The sequence below is a fragment of the Callorhinchus milii genome, unplaced genomic scaffold (assembly GCF_018977255.1).
Source record: "Callorhinchus milii isolate IMCB2004 unplaced genomic scaffold, IMCB_Cmil_1.0 Scaffold2, whole genome shotgun sequence".
Classification (NCBI taxonomy): Eukaryota; Metazoa; Chordata; class Chondrichthyes; order Chimaeriformes; family Callorhinchidae; genus Callorhinchus; species Callorhinchus milii.
Genome location: NW_024704743.1, coordinates 120,091,494 through 120,105,987, shown reverse-complemented (window position 1 = coordinate 120,105,987; position 14,494 = coordinate 120,091,494). Strand labels below are relative to the sequence as shown.

The 14,494-nt window shown below is 37.7% G+C and overlaps 1 protein-coding gene across 3 annotated transcripts in view; it reads right to left on the bottom strand.

The window, feature by feature from the left end:
* stk3 (serine/threonine kinase 3 (STE20 homolog, yeast)) overlaps window positions 1-14,494 on the bottom strand; it is a 232,900-nt gene that overhangs the window by 167,093 nt on the left and 51,313 nt on the right. For all 3 annotated transcript variants that reach the window (XM_007895083.2, XM_007895084.2, XM_007895085.2), the window contains one exon: window positions 3,337-3,501. In XM_007895083.2, coding sequence (XP_007893274.1) covers window positions 3,337-3,501 — 165 coding nt within the window. The remainder of the gene's footprint in view (window positions 1-3,336; window positions 3,502-14,494) is intronic.

The window sequence follows — 14,494 nt, the reverse complement described above, 5'->3', positions numbered from 1 at the left end:
AGCGTCTCAGTGTCCTGCTCAATAAATCTCCAGATAAAATTGGCCACTCACTTCGTGTCTGTTTTGTGGGACCTTCTGCATTTGCATACAAAACAAATTACTTCTGCATTTGCATACAAAACACATAGTCACTACACTTCACAGTAAATTTTGTGAAGCGCTTCCGACATTCACTGAAAGTACTTCTAATATGAAACCATTATCAACAAGACTAGCAAGCATCTCAGAAGCATTTGATAACTGTGGTTGGTCTACCCTCTTTCAACGTCTTTTTCAATTTTGGACACTATCTTTAAAAGGGCGTGGACACATTGGAGATGATTCACATTTGATGGATAGAGGAATTGATGGGGCATAGTTTGAAACGAGTCCAAATTGGAGAGAGAAAACTTAACTCTCTTCTGTTGATGGAAAAATTCCTCCACTCATTTTAGTAAAGTTGATAGTACAACATTGAGGCAGATGGGAGCATTAATCTGATTCAAAGTGTGCTAGATAGTGACATTAGGACCTAAAAGAGAGGGGCTTCAGCACTGACAACCCTCGCCTTGAGACCAAAACATGCTGAAACTAATTTTTGATAAAGAAACAAGGATAAAGAGGAGCTCTCAATTACGAAGACAGAGTTACAGAGAGCTGAACTGTTTTTCATTAGAGAAAAGATGACCGGGTGGTCATGTGATCCAAGTCTTTAAACTATTGAGAGGAACAGATAAGAGACAAATAGATCATTTAATTTGGAAAGAAGAAAAAAAATAACTGCTGTAAATCTGAAACAAAACAAATGCTGGAAATCCTCAGCAGTTCAATCAGAATCTTGAAGAGAAAAATAGGTCAATGTTTCAGCCAGGACTTTTCATCATTTAATTTGGTATAAAACCACAGAACCAAAGGGCAGTAGATCAAAATTAACAATTTTCAGACTCACTTAATCATTTATGCATAAAAAAACAGAGGAATATCTATTTTGTAATGAGATTGTGGGTTATAAGAAAAACTGCAGATGGAGATGATCAAATGCGGTTATTAAGTGCCTCTTGGACGCTACCCTGCATAAGGGAAACTATAAAAATGCAAGATGTTGTTGTTGTCCCCATGTTACCAAACCACATTAAGTCACAAAAGGCAACAAGTCAAGGATATGTACTGTGCGATGCAATTTTTATCCATGAATTAAAAGGAAAAGTATTTAAATATCATGTTTACTTAATTCTATACATTATGATTACAGCAATACAATTAAGCCCATGTTTGAGTAGCTTTACTACTGCAGTATTAAAATTTGATTCATTGGCAGCATATGTAGAAAACATACAAAACTAGCCAGCTGTGGAACAGTCACTATTCTAATACTTGCCAGAAGTCTAAGTGTTAAATGTAATCAGTAGTGCCTAAAATAAGAGAATTAATTCTGTGAAAAGCAAATAAACACTTGATCAGAGTGTCTTTTGTGTATCCTAAGTATCCTAAGTGTGGTCTAACCAAGGTTCCATGGAAGTTTATCATAGCTTTCCTGCTTTTTATTTCTATCCCTCTAGAAATGAAACCTAATATCTGGTTTGCCTTTTTTATACTTTTAGTGAATTGTGTATGTGTACCCCTAGGTCCCTTTGCTCCTCTACCCCATTTAGGTTTTTGTTTTCCAGGATGTGTGTGACTTCCTTACTCCTTCTACCAAAATGTACTACCTCACACTTTCCTACATTGAAATCCATTTGCCATTTAAATGCCCACTCAGCAAGTTTATCAATGTCGTGCTGTAATTTGTTGCAGTCCTCCTCTGTATTAACTACTCCCCCCAATTTGGTGATGTCTGCAAATTTTTAAATTGTACTGCTGATTCCCAAATCCAAATCATTAATGTATATTGTAAACAACATTGGTCCCATTACCGATCCTTGTGGAAGACCACTGCCCACCCTCTGCCAGTCTGAGTAGCTACCCTTTACCCCTACTCTCTGTTTTCTGTTTTGCTGCCAGCTTGCTATCCATTCTGCTATTTTTCCCCTGACGCCACATGCTCTGACCTTGGTGTTATTTAGTCTATCGTGTGAAGTAAATGAAAAGCTTCATCACGCCTCCCCTTAAGCTTCTCCACACCAATTNAAAAAAGGCTCCAACTTCTAAAGTTTTCTTGAATAGCCTCAGTCAGTTGGTAGCAGTCCCACCTATGAATCAGAAAGTTAGAGGTTCAAAGCCTGAAATATATATTCAACCAAATGATCCAGAATTCTGCTTCAGAAATAATACATTGGAAAGTTGCCTTTTTTTTAAAAATGAACATAAGTGAAAAATTAATAATATCAAGCAAAGACTGAACAGAAGCAACCTGTTCAGCGTTCTGCCAACAACTGCTTGGGGTGCATTTATATAGTATGCCAGCGCACTTAACAGTGGCAGAGAAAGTCTGGTGGAGGGAGGAGGTGACCGTAGGCATGGTCAAGACGGAGAAGGAAGGGGTAAGGCAGAGAGATAGAGGAAGAGTGTTCCAGGGTTTCGAGGTATAGTGGCTGAAAGTGTGGCCACCAATGGTGGAACAAGGGCATAAGGGACATGCAGAAGGCTGGAGCCAGTCGAGTGGAGGCAGTGGGTAGTGGGTTGGGGAGTAAGTGGGTCGGAGAGGTAGGAAGTTGCCAGGGTATGAAGGGATTTGAAAATGAATGTGAGGATCTTGTAATCGATCTGTTGGCCGACAGGGAGCCAGTGGAGCCTTCACTGGAGTGCAGAGTTTAATGTGGGTGAATATGTGGCGGCAGAGTTTTGGATTAGCTGGATCTTGTGGATGATGGAGCTGGGCAGACAGGCAAAGGGCATTTGAAGAGTCGAGTTAGTGTTTCAGCTACTTCTGGGGTAAGGTACCACCACAACAAGATTACATTTGTATAGCACCTTTCACGTCGGGAGGATGTCGCAATACACTCATCAGAAAAATGTCTACAACAGTAGCCTAAAGTCACTCTCCAATCTCCTTATTTAAAGGCATCCACTATATTCCTTTAGTGACATGAATGACAATGGGACTGAAAGGATTGCTCCTGAGGAAGCCAACAGATATAATAGGCCAAATCGACTTCTTCTGTGGTTCTATGGTTCTATGATAACAATGGATGTCAACTTGTGTCCTATCAATCGGCACTGCTGAGTGCTGCAGCTCTGATCTACTGCTCCGTCTCACACCAAAGATTTTGTTTTAATGTTGGCAATGAAATGCTGAACTAAGATGCTCAGTAACTTTTATTTTATCCCTCAAGTAAAAAATAATACCTTCGTCACCAGTGTAAATCTATTCAAAATTATATCCAGTATTTGATGCAAATTTTCGATTTAGTTACTCACAGTCAGCTGTCCTGCGACACCAAAATCAGCAAGCTTGGCATGTCCCTCTGTGTTCAGTAGGATGTTTCCAGCTTTGATGTCTCGATGGATTTTTCTCATGAAGTGTAAATATTCCAATCCTTTCAAAGTTGATTTAAGAATGGTTGCTATTTCATCTTCTATTAACTAAAATCAGAACACAGTTGATTAATATTGGATCATAGTATAAAATTCAAACTATTTAAAATATTTTGTGATAATAATCCTTGCTTTTTATTATATTAATCCTTGCAGTCCGAGTGTCCTGGCCTCAAATTATTCTTTCTGACAACCTATTCCTGTTTCTTCAGAAATTGCCCTTCGCAACTCTGAATCTATGTCCTCATGTGCTACCGTTTTGATGCATCCTTAAATATTGTTCTTGGTTTACTTCTGTAAAATGTTATACCTACTATCAAGACTAAAGAGGTACAATTATTGCTCTTACCTCAGCCCCTATGACACAGGAATCAGAACTGAATGCAGTACTCCAGGTACAGCCTGAATAGAGCATGGAGTATGACATTTATGGATCTGACTTCAACTGATTTAGCAGTGACTGTACTTGTGAGCGAAACAGCAGCCAATTTGCACCTAACAATGACCCACAACCACCAGAAATGAATAAACAATTTTAACTGGGGGTATTGTTGGCCAGGATACCAGGACAAAACACCATTAATAATAATAATTCTTGCATTTGATATAGCACCTTATCACGTCCTCGAGACATCTCAAAGCACTTCACAGAATATACTGTAAAGTGAATTGACTGTATATTTTGTGGCCAATGTAGTGCCATGGGATGTTTAACATCCATCTGAACAGGCAGAGGCAACTTTAATTTTATATTTCATCTGAAGGACAACACCGTCTACAATGCAGCATTAGCATTGCATTGAGGTGCCAGCCTAGACTATGAACTCAAAGTCCTGATGTGTAGATTGAACCCAAAACTTTCTGATTCAGAGGTTAGATTGCTACCATCTGAGCTAGGCTGACATCCAACAAATATCTTTAATACAAAGAGTAAATATTTAGAGCTCTGCTACATCAACTTTGTTTTCTTTTTCACGATCAATCTCAAAAATAAAAACATTGTCCATTTGTGCAAACATTATAATTTAAGCAGCAACACACGTTTTTCTTTGTAAGCTTTGTCAAGATCCTTAACCTCTAAACTTGCTGCAAGGAAAATGCATTACAACAAGGGATTGAAAATACAATATTGATGTTTTGTTCCTTCTATGGGTATAATAATACTTGCATTTGATTTAGCGCCTTATCCCATCTGCGAGATATCTCAAAGCACTTCACAAGAATATACTGTAAGGTGAATTGACTGTATATTTTGTGGGCGAAATGCAGCAGTCAATTGCACACAGCAATGTCCTCCAAACAGTCATGTATTGAGTGACCAAATGTTTTTTTTAAGGGATTATTAAGATCTGTCAATCGACTAACAACCGGGCTCCCATGTACTGCTGCGTAAACAGAGGCATGTAGAGTAAGGAAACTTGCCTCGGGTTTGCTCTACCTGGGAATCGAATCCAATCCTCTCGCTTTCGAGTGCTCTAACCAATACACTGTAGGACTCCACTTTACAGTAAATCTGTGAAGCAGTTTGAGACACACTCCTTACATGAAACCCTATCCCTATTCCCTATCAAACGTAAAGATTAAAATAATTATAAATCTGCTGATGCCCATTTTGTTCTAGATACTAAATAGCTCAGAAAGGGTTAAATGTTATGGTTAAAGTGTGTAGTAATAATAATACCGGCATTTGCAAGGATGAAATCGGGATACAAGTTTGCCAGCTAAGCAAAAGTACAAAAAAAATTCCCCTCAAAAAAATAATTGGAATATAGGCAACAAGGATTTTATTTCAGAACACTGCCCAAGAAACATCCAGATGAACACATGAACAATGTTGTGTTGCCTCCACTCATTCTCTTTGTATGAGTTAGATAACACACTGCCCACTCACTCGTGAGTTCAAGCAAGAGGCAACTGCACCCAAGGGACCACAGCTACCACTTGTTGTTTGATGTGGTAATCACACAATGCTAAGCTACAATATTTTGAATGCACAACACCAATGGAAGCCAAAAATGTAGGAGGCAAAAAAAATGATCTTTCAGATTCGTAGCAAGATACAACAATAACAAATTCCACATGTAACCAGATCAGTGAAACCATAAAGAGTGCATCCCAGCCCAACAGTTAGCAAAGCTCAAAGAGAACCAAAAGAATACCACAAGATTAATAGTTAGGGAAAAAAGGAAAACGTTTAAATTACCCTCATTGCATGTCCTGTACTGAATAATGCACTTTGGATTTAGTCTGAATGGCCATCTTGAATCTACAGATGTTCGGCCTGCTGATTGCACAAACCTTGCCTATCCAAATTAACATCTGTGCAACACAACAGGACTTAAATAAAATAAACTTCATTGAATTAAATACAACAGTTTGGAATCTTCTTTGGTATAATTTAGCAATTGTGAATTCTATTGCGAAAATACCCAAAAAAGTGTTTGAAAAGTTGATGAAAAATTTGAGCAAAGGGATGAACCCGGGGCAAGGGGATGGAATAATTCATGAAACAACCACTATTTGGTTTCACTTAATCAAAACTTAAAATTTAAAATAACTAAACTGATTTTAAAACAGTTACACAATAAGTCCGCTTAAGAGTAATTAAAACAAAATGCACAATTCTCTTGTGTGCTCCTAAGAGAATCAAAACATTGTAAAATGTTTTCAAGAATAATTTTAAGATTAAATTAACCTATTCTTAAACAGGTTTATCAGCTCAATAAAATAACAGTGTAAGACCAGTATTCGTGCTTAATTAGACGAGGGCTGATCAGATTAGGCTCCGCAATATACAGAATAGTCTACTGAAACTGCGGAATCAGATTACCAAATTATCATAGCAGAAAGCATTAATAACCCGCTACATAATATTAATGGAGAATTGGCTAAGTAACCGAGTTAGCAAAATAAAGGATACTTCCTCTAATCAAGAATAAATCAATTTCTGCAGTACAGCATAAAAATTCAAAGGTTGATAAGATTATTATTAACATCTGTACGCATTCCTGCTTTAACATGTTAAATCAAGCATAACAAAAATTATAAAGGAGGAAACTACTGACAAAAATATCTTCTCATGATTCATTCACTAAACGGAATTTCATCTGCCATAAATCAAAGCTTTACCTTTAATCAGGCAGTGATATTCAGGCAGATTTAATACCGCAGGTTGAATCTATGGAGATTTTGTAATTACTTGTTGAAATTGTGAAGAATCAGCTGCTGTCAATAACTTTGTTTGAACTGACAAAAATGTAATTTCCTACTTTTGACAATGTGATCAATAATGTCCAATAAAAGTTGCCCCAATTAAAGTCAACAATGTGGTACAGTACTAGTTATCGACTAACCTTGACAAAAACAAATCACCCGTCCATTCTCCAAATTGGGAAATGGTGCTTTCAAAAAGGGAAACTAAAAAGGATGGGTGAATTGCCACACTCCAACATGCTATCCTTTGTGAAAGGCACTTAGAGAATCAATGTTGTGTTGTCATTGAGAAGGGAAAGAATCTCTTTAATTTTTGTCAAAGAAACTGGTGGCATTTGTTTCTTGCCTGCAAGACGATAAACTCTAGCCAGAAGATATGAACAACAGGAATTTGGAAATCTTACTCATAAAAAATAGAAGACAATCAGTTAAGAATCTGAATGAAATACAGGCATTTGAAGCAAAGAAAGTATGTGGTCAAAGGATGAAAGACTGCAAACAGCAAGTAGGCAAAGCACCCCATTATGAAATGCAGGGAAAGGCACTAGGCTAATGGGAGTAGATTAAAGAGCTCAAACAGTGAGACTTTATATTTTTCAACACCCAACCCAATATGCTTTCCCTACTCAACTTTCCTCCTCACTGGTGATGATGACAACAGATTTCAATGTAAAGGAAAAGTAAGAGTAAAATGACAAACATCCCCTCATTGCACAAGCATTGCTAACTGAGTACCCTGTAATAGAAACTTTCAGCCCAAAATTCCACCTGTTTTAGGTCTATAGGACTATTTTGTCTTAAAATTTAAGGTGGCACAGAAGTGTGTAAAAATTCTTAAATTCAGAATTAATTTAGAAAGCGGTTTTCACCGTTCTAAAAAGAACTACTCGTAGCTTCCAAATTAAGACCAAACTAAAGAATTTTCCACAACTCTGTACCATCTGAAATTTTAAGATAAAAGTCTTGCAGATCAAGGTAAAATGTCAGGCCTTTTGAGTGCTGCTTCCAGCTGCACCCTCAAACGTACAGATGTCAGCATTCAAACACGTAAATATCTTGTGCTGAACTCAGGAGATACAGAAACCTGCACGTTTTTAACTTGCAGCCCCAGATTGTGGATCCTTAACCACAAAACCCCAAGCATCTTGGCCAAATCAGATCCTGGGTAATCTCAGATCATCGGCAATCTGCCAAACATACTCCAGTGGAACCTTGATTACACCCCCATATCAATTATTCACCAGGGATGGGGATCCCCTTAATTCTGGCAGATAATCAAGGGTCCGCTGTATACAGAAGAATTCATTTTATGTCTGCAAATTTACATCATATACTATAAAGGCATGTGTTACCCTTAAAAATGCAAAAGCAGGAAAGTAGATCCAAGCAGCTAAATTGCTGAGTGCACAATTATTTCCCAAAATATAAAACAGAAAGTAAATTCAATATTACAGCATAAGATTAACAGTAAGAAATGTATGGCGCAGGCACAACATACAATTTTATTTCCACACATGAATTGACCTTGTACCTCCAAAGAAACAAATTAAGGAATGAAAAGAAAAATTAAACTCCCCATCATACATATTGTCATTCTTTTAGCATTTCATTTTCATCAGCCAGATGTCTAACACATGCAGGAACCCATCACCATGCTTACAAGTATCCAAACCAGACTGAGGGTTCCAGATTATATGCCATCGACACATGGAAATTCCACTGTATCTGTGATGGAACAAACTCTCTCCGACTGAAGGGTCGGCCCCTGCTTACCTAATTCCATATTAGATGCAGGTTGGTAAAAGCCAAGGCTTGGGGACCCATTGTATGCGTTGGCACACAAATCCTTATTCCCAGCAACTGGTCTGCCCTTCCAAGTCATGCTGATGAGCCAGACTGACTGGTGTGTTATCAGCATGCACCCTGGAGTTTTACTGCGCATGCACCCAGCCAGGTGGATCACTTCCTGCGCCATTACATTATTGGCTGACTTCTACCCACGCAGTTATTTCCTGCACGCAAGAGCCAGCACAGTGCACAATGTATCAATCGACACTACAATCGTGTTAACTGAATCGTCCGGATAAAGAATGGGGCCATAACAACAATCCTTGCATTTGATATAGAGTTTCATCAAGTCCTTAAGACGCTTCACAGAATACATTGTGAAGTGGTTGACTATATTTTGGGCGAAAAAGCATGCTCTTTCTACTGCAGAGCAATTACTTTGGCTTTTTCCATTCATGAATTTTACCATCGTGTTTCATGTCTTCTGCAAAGATGTGCAATATTACCCGCATTTCCCAAACAACAGACTATTATTTTCACTGTCATGCAAACACCAAGCATTGGTCATGGCTGTTCAGCAAATTGATGTCATGTGAAATTAATGCTTTTATTTTTAAGAGCAACAAAAGTACTGCAGAACACAAAAGATACAAAATGGTTACCCTCCAGCTATTCTCAAGCCAAATGTGCTACAGTAAGATTGTTTAAACATAGAACATTGTTCGAGCAAGCAGGTTAGTTCCAAAACCTTAATAGGTCAACTCCAAAACAATAAAACAAAGTAAATTATTCCAAAATGTTGGCCTTCATAGAATTACATTTTCTATTTTTGAACTGGCTGCTTTCCAGTATGCAGTCATTTTGGTATGATGAATCCACTTTAGATATGTTCCAGGAATAAAATTTTCAAAGCAATCGAGAGAACCAGCAATTTAAGAGCACATCTGTAGGTAATCTCACTCTTATAGATTCAGGTAACAGTTGATCTGTATTTGTTACTCTCATTAGGTTTTGTGGTTAAGAAGAGTATTTTTATATTCTCCTTTGACAGGAATAATTTGTAAGATCTCCAGCAAGTTTTAATTTGCAATCATGTCAAAATTTAATCAATAGTCAATTAAGGTTTTTGCAATGCAACACAACCAGGATCCGACTTTTATGCAATTTAAATGATCCACAAGTTTCACAACTCAATTCTACACATTACACCAAAACTCTGAATTTTTTTAAAATCATACAACGAAGGTCGAAATGAGGCACAAATAAAGATGACCCTTTGGACCACATCATCTTATAAATCCAGAATAATTCCAGAATGTGGTCCTTCTATTTAGCGGCCAGGGGGTTTCTGAACTAATAATAATAATACTTGCATCTGATATTTGGCCTTACCACATCATTGAGACACCTTAAAAATATTTTGTGAGTGAAACGCAGCAGCCAATTGGGCACAGTAATTTTTTTTGAAGTGATTATTACCTCCGGAAAGCGATCCACCAATCAACTGACAAGCCGGTTCCTACTTACTTCGAGGTAGACAGAGGCGTGTGGAGTAAGGAAACTGGCCTAAGGTTTCACCCTGTGTCCTTTCGCATGCAAGGCGAGTGCTCTCACCAATAGCTATCGGACTCCACATCTAACTGGTTTCCTGACCTCAAACCCATTTCTGATAACTTATTCCCTCTGTAAATAAATACTGCCTGGTGTCCATTCTGAACTAATTTCTCACAACCCTGAGCTACCTTCTTGACCTGAAGTTGTGTATCTGGAAATATTGCTTTGTGTTTATTTATTCAAGCACCTTATAAACCTGGGAGAATTGATGAAGTACAGTAAATCTAAGAAGAAATTCTGAGAAGTTGGACAACTGATAAAAATATTTCAAAAGCCAAGAATTGATAGTTCAGAATGACTTTCTTTGGAGAACAAGTTCAGATTCCATCTAATGATACCAGCAGATTTCTCTAAATATATCTAATATATTTTAGATGTTGGAAACCGTTGAAACAAAATGATAGACTTCAGTTTTTCTGGTCTTCACTGTTATTGCATCTTGATTATTTCAAGATGTTTTGATTAGCTAGATTCTTCGTTGGGTAGAGCGACATTCAAAATTTCAAGAACCTTTCTAAGTTTCCCATACTGTGAGTTTACACCATGGGTAGGTATGAATTAACATCTTCACTGAACAGCAGAAATATGATAAGCTATTTGTTATCACAGATTGTGGGATTCATCCTCAAAGCTTTGTATTTTCATTGCGTGCAGTCCTGTAGCTCAGTGGTTAGAGGACTCGCAAGTGAAAGACCTGGGTTTGATTCCCGGCAGGATGAAATGTTGGGAAGTTTCCTTACTCCACACGCCTCTGTTTACCTAGCAGTAAGTAGGAACTCGGTTGTTAGTTGATCGGCGGATTGTTTTTCCGGGGATAATAATTCCTTCAAAAAAAAATAATTTGATTACTCAATCCATGGGACACTGCTGTGCGCAATTGGCTGCCGCATTTCGCCCACAAAATACAGTTAATTTACTTTACAGTATATTCTATGAAGCGCTTTGAGATATCTCGAAGACGTGATAATGCAAGATTATTATTATTATTAATGTAGCTTCTAATTTCCCCCCAAGTAAGAGTTGCTTTTTATTGTGGAAATTGTGGTTTCTTCTTCTTGTTTTAATTTGGAACCTACGTTACATTTGGGAATTTGTTGCTGACTTTCCAGGAATTGTATTGTTCAGGAACATATCTCTTTGTTATTTCTTAAATATTCTCATACAATACTTTACTGGTGTATGCTAAGCAACAAGAATATTTTGACACACATGCAAAGAGATCAGTTTAATAATTTTTTATTTTGTTTTCAAATCTCTAAGAATTTAAAAACTCGAATCTTTTGAGTCAGAGTTGATGCAGATTTTACTTTATGCATTTATTTTGTACCATGTCACATGTTAATGATTGGTAAACTAATATTTGACTATGTCCTAAACTTGTGCTTTTTGAAACAATTTACGGTGTTTTTATACAATTTTGCCATTGGTTCTGTGGCCTTTTTTGCAAGTCTGACAGGCAAAAATAAATAATTGGTTCGCTTAATCTACGACTGTCTGTGCGACACTGCTATGCATAATTGGCTGCTACGTTTTGCCCAAAAATATGTAGTTAATTCACTTTACAGTATATTCTGTGAAGCGCTTTGAGACGTCTCAAAGATGTGAAAAAGTGCTATATCAAATGCAAGGATTATTATTATTATTAAGTCCTGAATGAAAGCCTGAATGAGAGAACTTTCTCTCATTGAATGTTGACAAGACACAGGCTCTCCTGCTTGGATCCTTCTCACCTCAGGCACTGACATCATCAATTAACACGGACACACACTCCGCCACATGGAGCCAGTGCAGAACTTGGGTGTCTTATTCAACTTTCAACTGTCCTTTAAACCCCACATCCGTGCGCTGACCTGGTCAGGTTTTCCCAAATCTGCCACACTGCCCCCCTCCCCCACTACCTCTCCCTTTAGCCTGGCAAAACCCTTTTCCACGTTTTTATCACATCCAGGCTAGACTACGCCAACTCTCTGCTCATCTATTTCCCAACTTTTCACTCCACAAGTAAACTATCCAGAACTCTGCAGCTTGTGTCCTCTCCCACTCCAGGCTCCGTGAGCCGATCACCCCTATTCTTGCCCAATTCAACAAGTTACCCATCCCCAAGGGGATTGAGTTCAATATCCTCCTCCTGACTTTTAAATCCTTTCAGTCTCGTGCCACCCTACCTCTGCAAGTTTCTAAACCCTTACCAACCCAACCGCTGGCCTGCTTCACATCTCACACCCTAACCGTGAAAGCTGGCCTCACGATCCTTCTAGTGTTTTGGGGTTTTGAGCAGGAGGTGTCAGATATGTTACCACAGGGATAACTGGCTTGTGTCGGCCAAGCATTCATTGCAAAATGCTTTTTGATCTTTCGATGTGAAAGGCACTATATAAATGCAATTCAATGTTATGCAGAGGCTAAATGACAAAAGTAGTGTGAAATGGTCAAATATGAATAAAACACTTCAGAAATATTGAAAACGGGACACATATCAATACTTTTCATTCAATAAAAAAAATCCTACCTATAGTTACCAATGATGGCAATGACTGCACAGTGTTGTGCAAAATATGACTGTATATATCCTGATCCTCGATGTTCAACGCCTTGGGACGTTCTTCCGACATGAAAGGCGCTTTACAAATGTAATTTTGTTGTTGTATATATAGCTTTTCACCCATAGATTGCATTGCTATATGTGATATAAAGTGGCAATAAAGGTTACTGAATTGAAATGTAGGTATTATTGAAAAGGAAATGAATATTCTTAATACACTCTGTCTTATGTAGTTTTGACAAATGAATTTCATAAATTATAGCATTATAAGATGCAATTTAAAATGCTGCCAAATTTTACTACTGTACATTTCTCTCTCGAGACTTTGATGTAAAGATCAATGTATAAGGTTTCCTAAAATTGTGCAGAGCTAAATTATGAGCTGAAAAAGCTTGACAATTGGACCCTATATCTCAAATATATAAACATACCTTAGATACAGGTATAAAACACATTTTAAATTCACTCATACAATCAAACTAAGTCCACAATTTAAGTGTGGCTCATTCCTCAGATTTACGACAAAATGCTTAGGGTGCTCATGGCCATATACCTGCATTACAATTTTTGCTATTTATTTGCAAGTATTTCATCTATAAATTAAGCTGTAGGCAAAAGAATTGTTTGCCTTAAAAAAACAATTACATTGACGACTTATATCAATAAAATCTACTTCAAAAGACGACTTGGTATGTAAACTCGCAACACATGTGCTCCCAGGCTATTTAGACGCTTCTGAAATTTAAAAGATAGCCTTGAATTTGCTTGGAACGAGCCAGTGTTTGTGTATACTCCGTGAGTATAGTCTGTAGAACATAATGATCATACAGAGAAGCAGAAACAAGGAGAAATAAACAATACCATATATTGGATTGGAGCTTTGTGTGCACTGGTACCCATTCTTAGACAATTTATTGGCACATTCCTATAAAAACAAATATGGTGCAAAGACCATTTCATTTATTGAAGGCAGCATGCTTAGCAAGCAGAAGGTCAGTTGTAATTGTTTACTGGAAATCTGCTGCAACAGCCCAAAACTAATCCCAAAGGATATTTCAAACATTTTACTTATTGCACATTCTGATTATGAAAATGTAAAGTCAATAGGAATGTGGATGCTGAGGTACAAGTAAAGCATTTAACTCAACAGTTTATGTGCTCTATTATGATGTAATATCAGTGGTATATACAGTACCTCTGTATGGTATACAGTATGGGAATGGCAGTGCTTTTAATAGCACGCTGCAGGCTTTACACGTGTAAAATATATTTATACTCATGAGAAGGGCAAACAACCAAAAGTGGAACTTTGAAGTCACCATAACTGGTTGTTAGGTTGCCTGGAGACACTTAAGGAGATTGAACTGTTTCAGCACGAGTCCAGATAGTTCATTTGCACTGCAGTGAAATGCATGGTTGGATGGGATGGGGATTGAATTTGGCAATGTAATCCTATCCTGGATTCATATCTTTGTCAACTTGGCAATGCAAAACAGGGTAATAGAATTACAGTAAGTTCAAAAGAAAACAGTAATTTAGTTGAGGTTTTTACATCAAATTGGGCTCCAACTCGAAATGGCCTTTTTTTTAAAAAAAAGTATCAAATAAAAAGCAAAATACACGAAGGGAAAAGAGAAAAATTCTCACTTGCTTCCCTGTGAAATAACTAGTCAAAGGACTTCTATACTATTCTTTGGTTCAGTGGAAGCACCTCCTCTCTGAGTCAGAAGGCTGTTGATTTCAGACACACACTGCAACTCAAAATATAGTATAGTGTTAAAGTATGCCACATTGTTGGAGGTCCCAGATAACAACTTATATAGTGTCCTTCATGCAGGGTAGCATCCCGGAGCTTGACAGTGGCAGAGTTTGACCCCAAACCGG